The sequence below is a fragment of the Daucus carota genome, chromosome 9, assembly GCF_001625215.2.
Source record: "Daucus carota subsp. sativus chromosome 9, DH1 v3.0, whole genome shotgun sequence".
NCBI classification, from domain to species: domain Eukaryota; kingdom Viridiplantae; phylum Streptophyta; class Magnoliopsida; order Apiales; family Apiaceae; genus Daucus; species Daucus carota.
This window is the reverse complement of record NC_030389.2, coordinates 41,605,062-41,624,305: the sequence shown is the minus strand read 5'-3', so window position 1 is coordinate 41,624,305 and position 19,244 is coordinate 41,605,062. Positions and strand designations below refer to the sequence as shown.

General features: G+C 33.6%; 4 protein-coding genes across 4 annotated transcripts; 3 read left to right on the top strand and 1 right to left on the bottom strand.

The window, feature by feature from the left end:
• The first annotated feature begins 2,902 nt into the window (after positions 1 to 2,902).
• LOC108202254 (ethylene-responsive transcription factor ERF096) lies at positions 2,903 to 3,355 on the top strand. The gene has a single exon (XM_017370646.2). It carries the CDS (start codon positions 2,903 to 2,905, stop codon positions 3,353 to 3,355), a length of 453 nt encoding a protein of 150 aa, XP_017226135.1.
• Positions 3,356 to 6,804: 3,449 nt separating this feature from the next.
• Positions 6,805 to 8,338, top strand: LOC108201653 (xyloglucan galactosyltransferase KATAMARI1 homolog). The gene has a single exon (XM_017369939.2). It carries the CDS (start codon positions 6,805 to 6,807, stop codon positions 8,119 to 8,121), a length of 1,317 nt encoding a protein of 438 aa, XP_017225428.1. The 3' UTR covers positions 8,122 to 8,338.
• A 2,821-nt stretch (positions 8,339 to 11,159) lies between these two features.
• Positions 11,160 to 12,676, top strand: LOC108201652 (xyloglucan galactosyltransferase KATAMARI1 homolog). Its single transcript, XM_017369938.2, has one exon. It carries the CDS (start codon positions 11,178 to 11,180, stop codon positions 12,525 to 12,527), a length of 1,350 nt encoding a protein of 449 aa, XP_017225427.2. The 5' UTR covers positions 11,160 to 11,177; the 3' UTR covers positions 12,528 to 12,676.
• Positions 12,677 to 13,481: 805 nt separating this feature from the next.
• LOC108200345 (uncharacterized) lies at positions 13,482 to 16,697 on the bottom strand. The gene is made up of 5 exons (XM_017368462.2): positions 16,499 to 16,697; positions 14,286 to 14,400; positions 14,089 to 14,178; positions 13,904 to 14,002; positions 13,482 to 13,800 (listed from the first exon to the last, which is right to left on the bottom strand). Exons 1-5 carry the CDS (start codon positions 16,564 to 16,566, stop codon positions 13,696 to 13,698), a joined length of 477 nt encoding a protein of 158 aa, XP_017223951.1. The 5' UTR covers positions 16,567 to 16,697; the 3' UTR covers positions 13,482 to 13,695.
• Positions 16,698 to 19,244: the final 2,547 nt, after the last annotated feature.

Sequence of the window (19,244 nt, the reverse complement as noted above, 5' to 3'; positions counted from 1 at the left end):
TATATTTTAACATTCGTCATTTCATAATTTTTATGATTGTTTATTTACTCTGAAACGTGCTAGTCAAACATGCTGATGCTGTTGGAATGAAATGAAATCCGCAATTTCCCATGTTATGATGGCGCTATCTTTATGACTAATTTCACAATATAAATTATTATATATTTTTTGTTTATACTGCCTTCATAAACAAATTAGCAAACTTCGAATAAAGTTTCACTACAAAAACATGTTACACGGTCAAAATAAACAAACATGTAGTCGCATTAATTTCTGAACATTTTATATTTTGAAAGTTTAATCAGTTACATTAGACTTTAAAATTCAGTGCAGCTGTATTATTTGAAATCAAAATAAACTTATCAATCACTCAACTGAGTATATTACAAAAATATAATTAAATAATGTACTGTTGCTGTTGTTTTACACTATATGGAATTACATGTATTGGTGTATGCCTATTTGTTCATTAATATTGTATTTATATATGTTAAATAATTCATTTATCAGTAGTAATTTTATTATTTACTAATCAAATATGCTACTAATAGTAAAAAAAATATACATAGATATATGCCGGTGATAGAAAACAATCATTTCCTAAATACAAACAAAAAATCAATTTCATAATCGCTACTTACAAATACATGAAACATCAATTTATACTTCATCAATCGATGTATTATATAATAAAATCAACAATTTTTATTTTTTATACTTGAGAAAATATAGTAGTGAGTGATGAAAGAAGATGGTAAACGATAATGCTAGGTTATGTCAGTAATACTAGATCATGTATGCATGCGATCATGTATGCATGTGCACATCCGCAATGGGGTACAATAGCTCTACCACCACACCAAATTTTTGTTGGTTAAAGTAAGCTCTTCATTGTTAAGGAAGCAAACAGAGCACTTAAATTTTTGAAGAGGTGCTAGGATCTTGTTGGAGTTCATTTCATCTCCGGATCCATATTCTTCAAATTTTGCCATAAGTCATACGCACACATTGACACTACCTTAACTCGGTGGAGTTCTGTTGATGAAAGTTATCATGGCAATTACTAATGATTTGTCATGATCTTTACAACAAAGCACCCGTAATATTATAAAATACTATGACAATGGTTCGAAGTATGAAAATTAAATTGCAGCTATTAAGAGAGAAAGAATGGAAGACATTTTTAGAAGATGTTCACTGCTATAAAACTTATTTACTAACCTTTTATTTAACATGTTATTGATCTTATTTTCCAAGAGATGGATAACCATTTTTCAGAAGAAAACATAAAGCTACTACTTTGTATTGGTTCTTTGGATCCTAGAAATTAATTTTCAAGTTTCAATAACTCAAAACTGGTCTGCCTTGCACAATTTTATTCAAAGGATTTCTCTTTAACAGACCTGGAGTTGTTACCAAATCAGTTGTTACCAAAAGAGTTAGCTCTGGTTTTACCCATTATCATTGCTACTGTTGTGAGAATTTTTTTGCTATAAAAGCAATTAAGACTTATCAGCCCCCCATAAGTTTTAGTCCTGGTTCCGTCACTGCCCAACCATCCTTCCTCCGGCGATTCTTTGACGATTATTGCATATAACTACTACGTCCTGAAGTTTGGACGAACGAATAGCGAAAGAGAATTATAAAATAACTTGTCCACTTGCAGAAATTTTTTAATATATTCATGGGAATGTTCTAGAGATTGTATAGTCTTAAAATTTTTATAGATGTCAATGCTTACGAATGCTCATTCTGCGTAATCGAGAATTTGAAGACCCAACATTATTAGTAGAGAATTAAAAATAGACACCAACTCTTCCTCCTCCTCGCATAACGAGGAAGGGCACTCTTTGGCGGTTCGATGTTTTTATCTCCACCAAGAAACTTCTTTTCTAAATAATACTGTAATAAAATATTCAATATATTACCATGCATGACTAAATATATTACATTGTAACTTACATATATATAATAATTCTTCATAATAGTGCCCTTATATATAAGGATTAAATATTATCGGTTTGTATTACACAAATGAGCTGGTTTTTAATTAATATAAATATAAGTATTTTGAGGTGCATTCAGCTAGTTACTACTATGAGATTCGGAGATATAATACTGAAGTGGCTTGCCTTTTGACATATGTGTTGATACGAAATCCCATCTATTATATGTTTAAATCTATTTTACCACTATGCCTTATACATATTTTAGAATCATTGAGAATATTTTAATTTTTAAGCAATTGTTCTTGATTCAAAAGTTGCAAACAAATAACATATAGGTTTCTTCCGTTATTTTTGGCACGTATTTTGAGACTCTTATATTTATAATTTCATAATAATATTTGAGTTTTATTCTAAATAAAAGTTTGATGTTTAAAATATTTGTTAGAAGTAAATAAATTAAAAATTTTATAAAACTATATTTTATAAGAGTTTTAAAATCTGTGCAAACAGTGCATGATGCGATGAACGATATATAAAAATTAAATTTTATATTGAAAAAACCAGATTAATATAATGTCCGATGAATCTAGTACCAGAATGAACAGCCACTTCCCACGTGAGCATCGCATTAACAATCTCAATTCTTCTTGGCTTCAATTAAAAAGTTAATGCACTGATGCACTTCCATATCACAAAGCTAAAGAATTTCAAAGCCACCACCTTGACCAGAGCCAGATACATTTCACTGACTCCCATTTGGTCTTCCCAGCCAACCTCACCTTCTTACCACGTGTGTACAAACCACATCCAGATATTTGTCCACGTCAACTTGTGGGCCCTCACTCAAACTTATATTACCATGATAAGTTGCTTTCATGCACTTTTCGCAACTATATATATATTTTACCTTGCTAGCTTCTTCGACTTGTACATATTCTCCATTTGAACCAACAATGAGCGAGGGAATGCCGAACAATAATGCGAATAACACGACGGAGCTCCGGTATCGAGGCGTCCGGAGGCGGCCGTGGGGGAAGTACGCGGCGGAAATCCGTGATTCGGCTAGGCAGGGTGCGAGGGTTTGGCTAGGGACGTTTAATACTGCGGAGGATGCGGCTAGAGCTTATGATCGTGCAGCTTATTCCATGAGGGGTCACTTGGCGGTGTTGAATTTTCCTGAGGAATATAATTTGCCGAGTGGGGGCCTTTCGGATCATTTTTCTGGTTATTCGGCTTCTGCTTCGGGTTCTGGTTCGGGTTCGGGTTCGAGTTCCTCGTCTGCAATGCAGGGGAGTAACGAGGAAGGCAAAGAGGTGATTGAGTTCGAGTACTTGGATGATCAGGTTCTAGAAGATCTTCTTGATTTTGACCAGCCCAAAAACAATAACAGAAGGAAGAACAAGTGAAATTCATGGTCGCCAAACTTTCTGCAGCTACTCTTTTCTCCATTTTCACTTAATCTATGTCATGATTGCATGATAAATTAATCTTAACCTTTTTCAAGCTATATCATCTTCTTCTTTTCGCTCGATAAATGAATGAATAAGTTATTTTCTTGGTATTTGGTAAGCCATCCTCATAATAATTTAAAGATTTCGGCAGAATTAATCACTTAACATAGCGTTCATGATCCATTTTCAACCCAAAAATGCGCTTTCAAGTGAGGGAAATGCTAAAATATGATATGATGCTGGTAAGCCCTCCTCCCAACACTTTGAGATTTCGGAAGAATTGATCATTTAACAACAATTATTATTGAGATATAAGCTATACGTACCATTAATGTATTGGTTGCCTGTGGATTGAACTTGTTCGATGCAAAGCCACATATTCCCCATACAATACATAATACAGTGGCTTGTCTGTTGTTAGTTTCGGTTGCTGTTTTGAGTTTACTATATGCATGCATATCAGTATCTGTCCGGAACAAGTTGCAGCTACTTGTATGTAACATCAATCAGGGCCAATTAGTTTATATAACTCGTCTTGTGTGTCCGTAAACATACACTGAAAACTACTTTTTACTTGGCAGAAATTTTTGATCGATGATCATTTTTGTGATATCATTATTTTTAGTGGAGTTGAGTCAATAAAATCAGTGACCTAATAAAAAAAAAATTAATTTGTAACAACACATTAATTAAAAATAAAAAAATGTGATCGTTAGTGTATGTCGACTGACACACATGTTAAACTCGTGTGGCGCCCATACATGCAGATATAAAATAATAGACGCCCGACACCAAAGTGATAAGAAGACAAAACAAGTTCAAGTCCTTATCAGTAATGTATTGGCTCGACGTGCACCACGATGATCGGGATTAAAGAAGAGATCGGAGATCGACTATTCATAACTCGCAATTATTATATTCTTTCCGGGATTATCATTGGTGCATTAGTGTTGTATTTGTGACGAATGATAAGATATATTGTTTCGGTTTAGACCACCGGAATAACGGTGGAAGTTTGTGTACTTTTTGCATATGCACTCACAGCCGCCGAATTGATTGCCGGAGAGCAACTCCAACTCACCAAGTGATTTTAAATAAGGTGAGGACTGAGGCGGCACCAATTTGTGGTTTTAAAAGTTACATTACGATTTTAAACATGGTATCAAAAACTAATTGACATTCTTTAATTTAATAGATGGTGTCAACTTAAGTTCTTGTGACCGGATCATGGAGAAAAATATAAGGACGGGGGGAGCTGTCACAAATAGAACATTTAGATTGTTTGGAAATTGGATGTACCTTGGGTCTAATTTTGACTAAATATTCAGGAAAAGAAAATTTAAAAATAATATGTAGAAATGTGTGTTTTTTTACATTTTAGATTTCGTGTAAAAAATCACTGTCATTTTGAAACAGAGGGAATATAAATTTTATTTATACCATACTACACAGATTTTTAATCAAGAATTCTTTGTTTAATGCTATGTACCCAAATTGTTTTTCATATTTCTATATTAAATGATGTGGCAAAATTGTGATTGGATGATCGATGTATATAAAATGGGCACAAGAGCATCTCCAACAGCGTTGGTTATAATCGTTGGCTAAATTGGACATGCAAGACATTATGTAAAATTTGTTGAACCTGTAAGACATTTTGCTTCAATGGTACTGTCTATATTGGTTGACTATAATTTAAAAATAGTATGTTATTAATATTTTAAATTGTTAAAATAGAATATATCATTTCAATATGGTAATAAATGATGTACAATCTTCCTACAGATTTTCTTACAGACCTGTAGAAGTTCGACAAATTTAGCCATCCATAGGAGGTTGGCTAAATTTATAGACAACAGCTGATTATGGTTGGAATTGAGTTTTTGGAGCTGTTAGCTAAATTTTTTTATTTTAAGAGCATCTCCAACCATGAAGACCCCTTAGCTAAAAGATGAGTTGTCATGCCAAAAATAAAAAATTTAGCCAACCATTTCAAAAATTCACACTCCAACCATTGTGACCTGTTGTCTATAAATTTAGCCAACCTCTTATGGATGGCTAAATTTGTCGAACCTCTACAGGTTTGTAAAAAATCTGTAGGAAGATTGCACATCATTTATTACCATATTCAACTGATATATTCTATTTTAACAATCTAAAATATTAATAACATGCTATTTTTAAATTATAGCCAACCAATATAGCCAATACCATTGAAGAGAAATGTCTTACAGGTTAAACAAATTTTACATAATATCTTACAGGTCCAATTTAGAGCATCTCCAACGGTGTTGGCTATAATCGTTGGCTAAATTGGACCTGTAAAACGTTATGTAAAATTTGTTGAACCTGTAAGACATTTCTCTTCAGTGGTATTGGCTATATTGGTTGGCTATAATTTAAAAATAGCATGTTATTAATATTTTAGATTGTTAAAATAGAATATATCAGTTCAATATAGTAATAAATGATGTGCAATCTTCCTACAGATTTCTTACAGACCTGTAGATGTTCGACAAATTTAGCCATCCATAGGAGGTTGGCTAAATTTATAGACAACAGGTCACTGTGGTTGGAGTCAGAATTTTTAAAGTGGTTGGCTAAATTTTTTATTTTTGGCATGACAACTCACCTTTTAGCTAAGGGGTCTTCATGGTTGGAGATGCTCTTAGCCAACGATTATAGCCAACATCGTTGGAGATGCTCTAAGTATGCCAATTCACATTTTAGCCAAAGGCTTTAGATGGTTGTTGATGCTCTAATGCAGCCAATCATATAAAAAAGATTCGAGATCATTTTTCTTAAGTCCCTATCATTTTCCTTCTTCGGGGCAAGTAGATGCTAAAGATACCGGGTATCCATTAATCTGTGTTAATAATATTCTGAACAATTTTGGTATGTTTTTATATTTAGCAGAACTGTTCAGTATTCTCCTCCCATAAAAACAGCTTGTTTCAAATTTCCATTACTCCCCAATAGAAGTACTTACCTTTATAACCTGTTCAAGTAACATATTTGATGGATCCTCACGTTCATCAACAATATTTCATGGTATATGTTTCCACCAATAACATGTCAATGCTTAATATTACATTAACCTACCAAAATAAACTCTATAGTTGTCAAGTTGAAACTTCATGGAAAATTAACCTAAAGCATTAATCTTTCTCTTAGCTCTTGTTTATCAAAAATACCTCATTAAGCCCCTGATTAACTTTACTTTCAACTTTAACACAGTTCTTCATTGAGTCTAATCTGCACATTTAGATCACATGGAGAACTGTACACTGCTGAGAAAATACTGCAAGAAACCTCTCTGGTTTGTTTTGCTTAGTCTTTGCATTCTTGCAATTTTTAGTCATTGCTCATCTTTCTCTTACTACACTAATCAACTCTATTTTAGAATGGCGAAAAGAAGCGACAGGGGACAGAGTTCTAGACTTAAATTTGACACGTGCTTTGGTCGATACATTTATGTTCATGATCTTCCAAGTAGATTCAATGTTGACATTCTAAAGAATTGCTCCTCCATTGCTAAATGGTACAACATTTGTGAATACTTGTCGAATTTTGGTCTAGGCCCCGAAACAAAAGATTCTGGGAAGATTCTCCAGAAGAGGAGCTGGTACGCGACGGATCAGTTCATGTTAGAAGTTATTTTTCATAACAGGATGAAAAAGTACAAGTGCTTGACAAATGACTCAACTTTGGCTTCTGCAATTTTTGTACCGTTTTACCCTGGCCTAGACGTGGGACGATACTTATGGGATGATGCAGGTTTTGACAGAGATTTTAATTCTGTTGAATTGGTGAAATGGTTGACGGAGAAAACAGAATGGAAAAGGCTGCAGGGTCAAGATCATTTTTTTGTTACTGGGAGAATTACATGGGATTTTCGGAGACGTACTGACACTCAATCAGATTGGGGGAATAAGCTGCTGGTATTGCCCGAGACCAAGAACATGACAATTCTTGGGATTGAGTCGAGTCCGTGGACCACTAATGAGTTTGCGATACCATATCCTACTAATTTCCATCCTAGACGCGATCTAGAGGTATTCCAATGGCAAAAAAAGATAAAAAATATTACAAGGCCATACCTGTTTTCTTTTGTCGGTGCTCCAAGGCCTAAATCTGAAAATTCCATTCGGAGTATAATTATCAAGCAATGTATAGCTTCGAAGAGACACTGCAAATTCTACAATTGCAATGTCAGAAGTTGCAATAATCCTGTTAATGCTATGAGTATGCTACAAAGGTCCAACTTTTGTTTGCAGCCATCTGGAGATTCTTATACGCGTAGATCAATATTTGACTCGATCCTAGCAGGGTGCATTCCAGTGTTCTTCCATCCAGGGTCGGCTTATATTCAGTACATATGGTATTTACCAAAGAACTACACAAAGTATTCAGTGTTTATACCGGAGAAGACATTAAGAGACGAGACAAAAAGTATTGAGACGATACTGAAAGCCATATCAGATAACCAGGTGAGGAGCATGAGGGAAGAGGTCATAGGGTTGATTCCACGCGTAATTTATGCAGATCCTCGGTCCAGTTTAGAGACCCTTGAAGATGCATTTGATACAGCATTGAGGGGAGTTATTGAGAGAGTAGACAGAATCAAAAAAATAACGAAGGATGGAAGTAATGCTAGTGTTGAGTTTCTGGAAGACAAGCAAAGGATAGAAAAACAATGGGATGAGATGTTCAGGCAATAGGCAGATGTGAAGTTTTCTGTCCATTGAGTGGAAAAACAAGAACATTCTTTCTATATGCAGCACTGCCAGGTAAAGATTTTGTGCAACTAACAGTTATCACAATCATTTTATAATATGATCAACCTCTGTATCATCAGATTTTTCATCTCCATCAATTTTGTATTGATCTAGATCTCCAGCTTATCACTGTTGTCTAGTTTTCTTAAGAATTTTTGAACCATTGATAAACTTGTAGGATATTAAGTGCATGTTTGGCTTACAAGAAGTTCAACTTCTTTTAATAAAAAGTTGGCTTTGTTTTTCTTGACATATTTGTGTAAAAAAGTAAAGCACTTTCAAGAAGTCCTCGAGGCAGAAATTGGAAGTTGAGAAAGCTCTTTTTATTTTTTTGAACTTCTACTTCTTTTTTATCTTCTTTTCTAGAAACACTCTACTTCATTAAATCAGCAAACATTCTAACTAAAATCATCCAAACATTTAAATAACTTATAAGTCATATTATCAAAACACCTTTTAATAATTTATAAATCATAACTTACTTATCATTTATAATCCACTTCTTTACTTTAAGCAGTAAATAACTTCTTTTAAGTTTAGTCAAACGTCATCCAAACCTTTATTAGTAACGGAACTCTGTATTTTCAGTTACCTATGGAAAACATATATTCTATGTTCTTCTGACATCCGTGCTTAGTCTTGCATCCGAACACTCGGCAAGTGAGCACGTAGAACCTATATTTATAGCCATCTAAAGGTATTGATGAAGATAGGCTGATAAAATAGCAAGTTGTTAACAGTTCTCCCTTGTTAGAGTAAACTTTTTGTGAACGTAGAATAACAATAATCGCAAGGTTGCGATGCAGGTGCTCCAAGAAACAGAACAATTTGGTTCAATTTTGCTAGAATATGCAAGCCTTTCTAGCTTGTGGCCTAGGCCCTGGTTTCTTGTGGAACATTTATTCTGAAACTTGTCCATCCCGAACTGTACTCTAGCTGATTGTTTGGATTCATTTTCACTGAAGTCTTGTTCATGGAGTTCTACAAACTTCTCTTGCACGAGATGCATCATCCACTATAACCTCTACCAAATGCAAAACACAGACCTGCGAAAGGCACAAGTTGAACATTTGAGTACTTCACGAGGCTGTCGTCATGTGGTGTGGAAAATAGTTGATTCGTATAAATTATGTGGGCGTTTGTTTAATACTTATAAGTCCGGCTTCTGAGATTATAAGTTAGAAGCACTTATTCGTACAGTTTGTGTAATAAATCAAGAAGCACTTATAAAAAGTTAGAAATGCTAGCTTTTGTACCAGGGCTTCTACTTATTTCCCAAACACTTTAATCACTTATAACTCTTATCTTGCTTCTAACTTCTACTCTACTTATTTATTTTAAGCAAGAATCACTCATTTTAAACTCATCCAAACGGCCCCTGTATCATAGCTAAAGATTTAACTCTTTTTTTAAATGTGAATCGACTTGCCCTTCCAAGTGTTATAAGCGCTCCCCAAATATTTGTTGATCATGTATTATAGAGTTAATTACATTTTGTAACCCCTAGGTTTGCTCCAAACGCAGTTTAGTACCTGAACTTTAAAACGTGACAATGTGCACCCTACACTTAACATTTCCGTGCAAGTTGTAACCCCTAGTCACTATTCCATTCAAATCTGCCGTTAACTTTAACTGTTTGAGAGATAACACTGTGTATATTAATTTCTAACAGCTATTTTACCCCATGTGACCCTTCAAAAATTATGTATTATATTTTGAAATTATTTCTGAACACACACAACGATGTAAAAAAATTTAAAATAATTTTTAAAATATGTATCTAGATTTGAAATCTGAAAATTAATTTATTATTACATAAACGATGTAACTTATTTTAAAATTTTAAAATAAATACATATTTTAAAAATTATTTTAATTTTTTTTACATCGTTGTGTGTGTTCAGATATAATTTTAAAATATAATACATAATTTTTTAGGGGTCATAGGAGTTAAAGTAATTGTTATAAACTAATACACACATTGTTACCTCTCAAACAGTTAAAGTTAATGGCAAATCAACAAAATAGTGACCAAAGGTTACAATTTGCCCGAGAATGTTAAGTGTATGGTGCATATTGCCACGTTTTAAAGTTCAGGTACTAAACTGCGTTTGGAGCAAACCTAAAAGTTACAAAGTGTAATTAACTCTATATTATATGATCACCGATAGATTCGGACACAACCACAGGCGGATTCACGAGGAATTTCCTCGGATGGCGGATGCACTGAATAAATTTTCAAAAAAAATATTTATATATTTTCAAATTTCTGAGATACTAATATAAGTTTATAAAATTTAAAATATTGAAAAAATGAAAAAAAAAAAAAAGTTAAGAGAAACGTGTGTTCTAGCAATGCCTCTTACTAGATTCACCTCGGACATAACCATCTTTATTGTCATCATTGTTACTCCATTCTTCCAACTAATTATTTTTGATATCAGACTAGTTGTTCAGAAACTGCCCAAACTGAGATATTTACCAGATTTTGATTGAGCAACAAATATAAGAGCTCCAAAACACGAAAACAGAGAGAGCTGCGTCTAAAATGAGGCAAGTGTGTGAGAAGTGAAATAAGTAGAGACGGGTACTTATAAGCGAAGTGACATTTTAACATGGTACTACTCCCTCCGTTTTGAAAGTTTTGAAATATAGGTCGTTTGACTTTTTTGCACGTATTTTTAAGTCTTTTGACCGCATGCTTAGAATCATTGTTTTTGAAATTTTCTTTTTCCGAATAATAATATCAATCATATATTTTAATTGAAAAAGAGAAAATTTTGAAAACAATCATTTTTATTATGTGGTCAAAGGATTTAAAAATACGTGCAAAAAAGTCAAGCGACTTATATTTCAAAACAGATGGAGTATTTCATAAGTCACCAGAGGTAGGTGAGGATTTGAAACATAGAGGGTGCAGTGGGACCCCCACTAACAAGAGATTCCAATTGTAAAATTTAGTGCACCCAAGTTTAATGATCAGACCAAACAAATTTCAGATGGAGATTTATACACTGACAACAAAATTCTGCAACAAACCGGTCTGGTTCCTGTTCCTCAGCCTCTGTGGTCTAGCATTTTTCACTCATCACTCGTTTTTTTTACTCTATAATCAGCCTTTCGACACGAATATGGCCAAAGGATTCGACACTGAACACTTTGATCAGTGCGTTGGTCGGTACATTTATGTTCATGATCTTCCTAGTAAATTCAATGTTGATTTTTTAAAAAATTGTTCGGCACGTTTTAGGTGGTCTGAGCAGTGTGATTTCTTATCGAATTTCGGTCTAGGCCTGGAAACTACGGACTCTGGTGACATTCTGCAGAACAGAAGCTGGTATGCCACGTATCAATTCGTGTTAGAAATCATTTTTCATAGCAGAATGAAAATGTACAAGTGCTTGACAAATGAGTCTGCATTGGCATCCGCGATTTTTGTGCCATTTTATCCTGGTCTCGACCTGCTTCGATACCTGAGGGATGATCCAGATTTTAAGAGAGATTCCAATTCTATTGAATTGGTGAAATGGCTAACGTCGAAAAAAGAATGGAAAAGGATGCAGGGCCAAGATCATTTCTTTGTTTCAGGGCGGACTACGTGGGATTTTCATAGACTTGGGGATAATCAGTCAGGTTGGGGGAATGTTTTGTTAGAGTTGTCTGAAACTAAGAACATGACAATTCTTGTGCCCGAGTCCAAGCGATGGAGCAAGAATGAGTATGCAATACCATATCCTACTTACTTCCATCCTAGCCGCGACTCTGAGGTATTCCAATGGCAAAGCAAGGTGAAGAAGGCTAAAAGGCCATACTTGTACGCGTTTGTGGGTGCTTCACGCCCAAAGTCTGAACAATCTATTCGGAGTATGATCATAGACCAGTGTTTAGTTTCAGGGGAGTACTGCAATTTTTACAATTGCAGAGTCAAAAACTGCAAAAATCCAGTTAATGTCATTAGTATGCTTCAGAGGTCCAAGTTCTGTTTGCAGCCTTCTGGTGACACGGCTACTAGGAGATCAACATTTGACTCAATTTTAGCAGGGTGCATTCCCGTGTTCTTCAATCCAAAGTCGGCTTACATACAGTACAAATGGCATTTACCGCAGAATTATTCAAGGTACTCGGTGTATATACCTGAGGAGAAAGTCAGACAGGAGCCAGAAAGTATTGAGAGGATTCTGAAAGGCATATCAAGAAGCCAGGTGAGGAGCATGAGGGAAGAGGTCATAGGCTTGATTCCGCGCATAATTTATGCAGATCCTCGGTCTAGTTTAGACACCCTTGAAGATGCATTTGATATAGCAGTGAGAGGAGTTCTTGAGAGAGTGGACAGAATAAGAAAGAAATAAAACATGGGAGGAATACTACTCTTTAGAGGCTCGGATAGAAGAAAATGATAGGAACTTGATCTATATGTCCTACAATTACATCTCCTGATTATGTAATGTATTTAAACAAAAAAGGTTTGTCATCACTTATAAGTTTATTGAATGGTTAAACATTGTGTTGGTATTAACTTGTAACACTAACAGGAAACAATCAGCATATTTTTTTCAGACTGGTCTGAAATGTCATGCCATCAAATTCCAGTTGATTGAGACCGTGACTTTAGGAGCTTACCACTCCAAGATCATAAGTTCGATTTCACTGGAAGGCACGGAAGTAAGTGGACTGTCATATTTGGTGGGTACTAGTGTGCTAACAGTTCTCCGGATTAGTCGAGGTGCGCGAAAGCTGGCCCAGACACCTTATTATATATAAAAAAAATAAAAAATACACCAAGATCTATTTGTTGTTGGTCACCAGGGGCAAGTTAGGTACTGTATTAATCAACTTCTGCATCTATCATTCAAGCCTGAAGCCACCTTTGTTTGATAGTCCCTTGTTTCAACCACTCCCTCTCCTCGGCTCAAAGTTTCCTCACATGTATGATGTACCTTATAATTTCACTTCTGAAAATAATCCCCACACTATTTTATCAGTTTTTGGTTCTCCTAAAATTTTAAAGGAATAATTTCCACATTCTATTTGGTAATAAATTCTCCAAAATAGGTGTTAAAGAAAAACCAAGGATCATAATATATTTCAACATCCCTTTGCTTGAAGGATCATTAGCTAGTTATTTTAGTTAATGATGATATTGAGTGTAGAGGGATAACTCTAGACCTCTTATAGAACATTTATTATTTTTAAGAGGCAATGCACTTATTTTGATCAGAGATTTTCATCCCTGAGTTGTTAACAAGTGAAAACACATCTCAAATTCAGAACAAAATACTGAAATAATTGATGAAGACAATCTCTAAAATTCAAATTATAATATTTAAATCTGTCTAGGAATATTTTTGAACCTGGACTAAAAATAAAAAAGAGAAGAGACGTGTACTATTTCGTAACAGAATTAGAATACAATTGCAAAAGAGAAAGCCTCGGCCTAATATATGGATACAAAAATGTCCTGGCAATTCAGGAACATAAAAGTTGCAGGTTCCACATCTTATACCATTCATTTCTTCTTTAATTAGTCTTGCTTTTCGTGGCCACCTTTTTCTTGATTGTCCTCCTGGGCAATGAATTCTTCATTCCGATGAAAAACAGAAGTGCCCCAAAAAGAGCTAAATTCTGAAAAAGAACAATAATTTGTAATGAGAATGTACAGATTCAGGCTTTTGATATAATCAAGTTGAACATCAAAAAACAAGCTATAGATTTAGTTTCTACTAGCCTGAGTGAACTTCACGAAAAGTTGAGCAAATTCTGCTTTGTCAAGATCGTAGTTATAGAAGTCATATAAGATTGGTGTCACAAATGCCTGTTGCACAAGCTAAAAAAACAACAAACACTAAGTAAGGCGTCTTATTAGTTTCAAACTCAGCTAGGAGGCAAAATACAAGCACACAATTTACTTACCAAAAGAGTTGCCCCAATAGTACTGCCAAAGATAAATAGAAGCCCTCCAACACCCTTGAAGGCAATCACTGCAGCAACTGCTATTTTGATCTGTAAAAGGAATATGGTTCCGGTTACTGCGCTTGTGACAACAATTAAAGAAACCTACAACTCAGGCCTACAGGATTGCTACAACAAGATGTTGAACAAAATCTTACTTCAAAATCTGGCACTTTCAGCCCCGTACGGGTGGTGAAATGCTTTGAGGCAGTATGGAATTTTGGGGAAAGGGACTTTGCAGCTGCTCCCCCATCTTCACCAAAGTCTTGAAACCTACAAAGAGGGAGACAAACATAAACCCAAGAATCCCTAATATGCATATTCAATTATAAAATACCAAACTTGCAGTTCTAATATACATAAATATTGCACTTGCAGTTCTTATACACAGGAACATATACCTGAACATGAGAAAGACATATATGCATATTCAATCATGGAATATTACACTTGAAGTTCTTATACACCCGAAAATGAAAAATTTTACAACCAGTAAAACACCTCATATAGATCTGGGGTCTAGGATCATCACACATCGCTCAATCTAACAGCATTAGAATGACATGAGCACTACCATGCATAATGGCTTTTAATAGCTCTACATCATTATTCTAGGCAGAGCAATCAACACTTTTCTGGTGAAACTAATGTACTAATCCACTGCAAATCCAGTTACTATTAATTTACAGAGAGATGGCATGTGTTGCTATGAAGACATAGTTTGAAAAGCTTATTATATGTAATAATATGACTGATATCATAATTAAATTCCAACTGATGCTCTACCATATGTATAGACAAACTATAAAAATCTTCAATTAAGCTAAACTAGAATGAGGTTTGTAATTACCTAATAACTAGTAAGTGATCAGGGACAACAAACAAAATCAAAGACGTACGTGAACACATAAGCTAATTTTAAAAACCATAAAACAAGAATGCTTGTGTGTGTGTGTGTGATTCAGTGACTAATACTTGCATTTTCACAAGTCACGACACTAAGATCAGAGATCTTGCTGTTACAGAGAAACCAGGTTAGTCAAATTTACAAACTATTCACAATTCCGAACGTAATATAAGTTCTGATGCCCATTTAAGAACTCATCCACTATGCCTACATACAATTAACAAGTGATGCTATATGGTCTTATACAATTATAAAATCATACATAACACATTAATATAACATGTTCCCAAATTAATATATTATTTCAATTTCAACAAATAAACGACCAGATATCTAATGTAAATATTCTCTGCAAGCCACAAAATAAACCCTGCATCCTAGTTTCCATGGTAATAAAACAACAATAAGATGTACAAGTCAATAATCTTTGAAAGCATAAACACGCCCACAAGTCACTCAACAACCTCCATCCATAGAAATGTACACATTCACAGAAAGATAGGGGAGGGGTTAGGAAACTACCAATGTCCCGGCAAGGAGAAACATATCAATAACAACATATCACTCCGATGGCCAATATAGAACCAAATTAGTCAGGAAATCAGTTAACTAAATAAAGAACATGTTGCCTATTACACAATACATACATGCATTCATACATATATATATAGCTGTTATTTAATAACATAAGATCACATCTAATTTTATTGCAAATCCTGCTTCTAAATAATCAAACTTTTAACCATCATAATATTCCCTTCTTCACAACAAATTCTGTCACATAAACACCAGTTAATTACTATCCTTCGATAAGCACTAATCATGTGTGTTCGCTCACCAATCAATTTCAAACCCCAATAAACACCAAACAAACACAACTTTCACGTGATCTACAACTACAACTAATATCCTTGGATAAACACTTATCACGTGTATTACTTATCCATCAATTCTAAACCTCTTTAAAGACCAAACAAACACAACCTCATGTGATCTACAACTGTAACTAATATCCTTCGATAAAGGATAAGCACTAATCACATGTTTTGCTCACCCATGAATCCCAAATCCCCTAAAAAGGCCAGACAAACAAATCTTCATGTGATCTACACTCGATAACTCACCATCAAAAATACCAAGTAGAAACCCTCAAAGTCAAATTTCAAAAAAAGGACATATCAAGAAACAAATCCCACATTTTCAAAACAGAATTCAACAAAAACCCACATGAATCTAACAAAAAAGACACAAACTTTACACTCAGTTAGCATAATCTAACTAAACTCAAACTTAAATTCAACTGAACAAGCAGCAAATCCACCAAACCCTAATCAGATCTAGTACTAAAAACCCATTCAACTACTCTATTTAACACAAAACAACAAAAAATTGATGAATATATAAGCCTAAACAAGTATATAGAGAGAGAGATCTGGGAGAGATGATAGAGAAGGGGCTGCATACTCTTGCCAAGCGGAGAGAATGAAGACAGAAACGAAGAGAACTCTGCCAAAGAAAGACAGGAACGCCATTGATGAAGATGAAGCTTTCTCTCTCAAGAATCTCTCTCTAAGAGTGAAAAAAGAAAGAGTTGTTTGAGAGAAAACAAGGGGAGGCGCTGTTTTGAGAAGAGGGAGATGCAGAGGCCTTTTATAACACGCTCCTCTTACTTGTATTTATATTTTGTATTAAATAATTTGAGTATTTTATAGTGAAATTAATTGAGCTCACTTTATTTAGTTTTTGATTTTCTTTTTTGATTTGATAAAAGAAAGAGAAAAATAACACCCGTTTTTGATTATTTAAATTTATTTGGTATTTCTCGGCCGGCCGCCTCTCTCTCAACGAGAGTCCATCTTGTTCTTATTTTACTTCAATAGTCTTCTTTTTTCTTTTTTTTTTTGAGAATGGTTAGAGCAAGTCCAACAGTCGCCCTATGACCTATTTAGTGTCCTAAGTCATAATATAAGGCATTTGATGAAAAAACTTGATTCAACAATATCCTAGTGATGCCCCATTTCACTAGGACAACCCATTCAAACCTTATTTTTTAGGCACTCTCTCCTTGCCCTATCTCATATTTTATAATAAATTCTTACCAACACTCTCTTTCTCTCTCTATTTTATATTATGTTTTAATAATGAAAGTGAACTTTTAATAATAAAATATTAAACATATAATGAAAATAATGCACATTGTTGGAGTTAAAATTAGTAGAATATGTCATAAACTACTGGGACATAATTTTTTATATTATATTTAGCACTCCAACTAGGACACTGTTGGACTTGCTTGTATCCAAATTTTTGAGTGTTTGCTTGTTCTCTTTTGGGTGCTTGATATGTTTTTTACGCTAAAGTGGAAGATCATATACCAATGTTAAAAATCACAAAAACTCACATTTTATCATGAAAGATCGTTCATATTATGAAAATTTCTGTAAAGATTTTTTATACTACATAACTACAAGAGTTTTTGTTTCTGTGACTTTTAAAAGTGATGGTTAGTTGTGATGTTACTAGCTTAAGAGATAGTGCATATTGAATTTTTCAAGAATCATTGTAATCTTTTTTATTTTACAAAATATTTATATTTTGTATTTTAAATGATCTATAAATAAAATAATTATTTATTTAACTTGATTTATTTGTTTTTCAATCGGAATATATTGTCCGGCCGAGTTCAGATATTTCATGAAAAATGTATTATATTTTATCATTACGTGGGATCATCGTGTGTAGAGTTTTCTTATAGGTCACTCGATAGGAGTAATAATTATTTAAAGATGAAAAAATCGGAAGGCAAAATCCGGGGTAGTGTTCATATAGTGGGCCGTTCACAATGAATCACGAAGTATATACGACCATGACTATGAGACAAAATGGCAGGTGTAATAATGAGGAAAGAGTTTGCATTCGTTTAACGCACCAATCATTTCGGTCAGATTTACCTTATTAAGAAAATAAAAATATTGACTAAATCGTATCAGAGTAACAAAAGTACAAAACAGTGAAGATTACTGGTAATTTCATGTTTGTGCCGGTATTTTTCTTTAGACTCCTCATAAACGATTAATTTTAAGTTTTATTAATATCAGGAATATCAATCAATCATCAATATATTTATATAAAAAATAAGCGAGGAGCGCCTCTCATAGACTTCAGTTTTATTTTTCTCTTTTCTGAAATTTTTGGATGAAAAATATCAAAAATAAAAATTATCTTTTTTAGTTTCGGATATATTAGAAGCAAGTTTCAAAACTGCATTTTTTAAAATCTGGGATTTTTGGATGAGAAATATTAAAAATAAAAACTACTATTTTTAGCTTCGGATATATTATATTGGAAGCAAGTTTCAGAACTACATTTTTTAAAGTATCAAAAATAAAATCTAGTTACCTTTTTTGGTACATCTAGAAATTAATTTAATAAAATATTATCAGTTTTTGTTAATTAACTAAGAAGCGAGGGGAGCCTCTCATGGACCTCCGTTTTATTTTTCTCATTTTATGAAATTTTTGGATGAAAAATATCAAAAATAAAAATTATCTTTTTTAGTTTCGGATATATTAGAAGCAAGTTTCAAAACTGCATTTTTTAAAATCTGAGATTTTTGGATGAGAAATATTAAAAATAAAAACTATTATTTTTAGCCTCGGATATATTGGAAGCAAGTTTCAGAACTGCATTTTTTTAAGTATAAAAAATAAAATCTAGTTCCCTTTTTAAGTACATCTAGAAATTAATTTAATAAAATATTATCAATTTTTGTTAATTAACTTTAGTTTATCAACATAAATTTAAATATCAAATTGTTTAATAAATACATAAGTAGGGCCAGTCTTAAAGATTCGGGTGCCCTAGATGATGTTTGAAGATAGTGTCCTTATTTTTTAAGATCGTAAAAGAAAATTTTATATAAATTCAAATCAATATATAATGACATTATCAAGAGACTAACATATCTCAGTAGAGAGAATATTTTTTCAAAACATAAGTAAAAAAAAAAAAAAAAGAACAAGGGAGTACATTCTTGTTGAAGGTGTGCTAGCAAAAGTACAAGTGCAGGACCACGAGTCAAATCTTGAAGGGGGAAAAAGATGGTATGCCAAGATATTTGAATAGAGCCTATGAAAAAAAAAAAATGATGGTGAGAAAAGTGAGGGAGCAAATTCATAGTACAAGCTTGGTTTTGATCCCCTCTATTCAA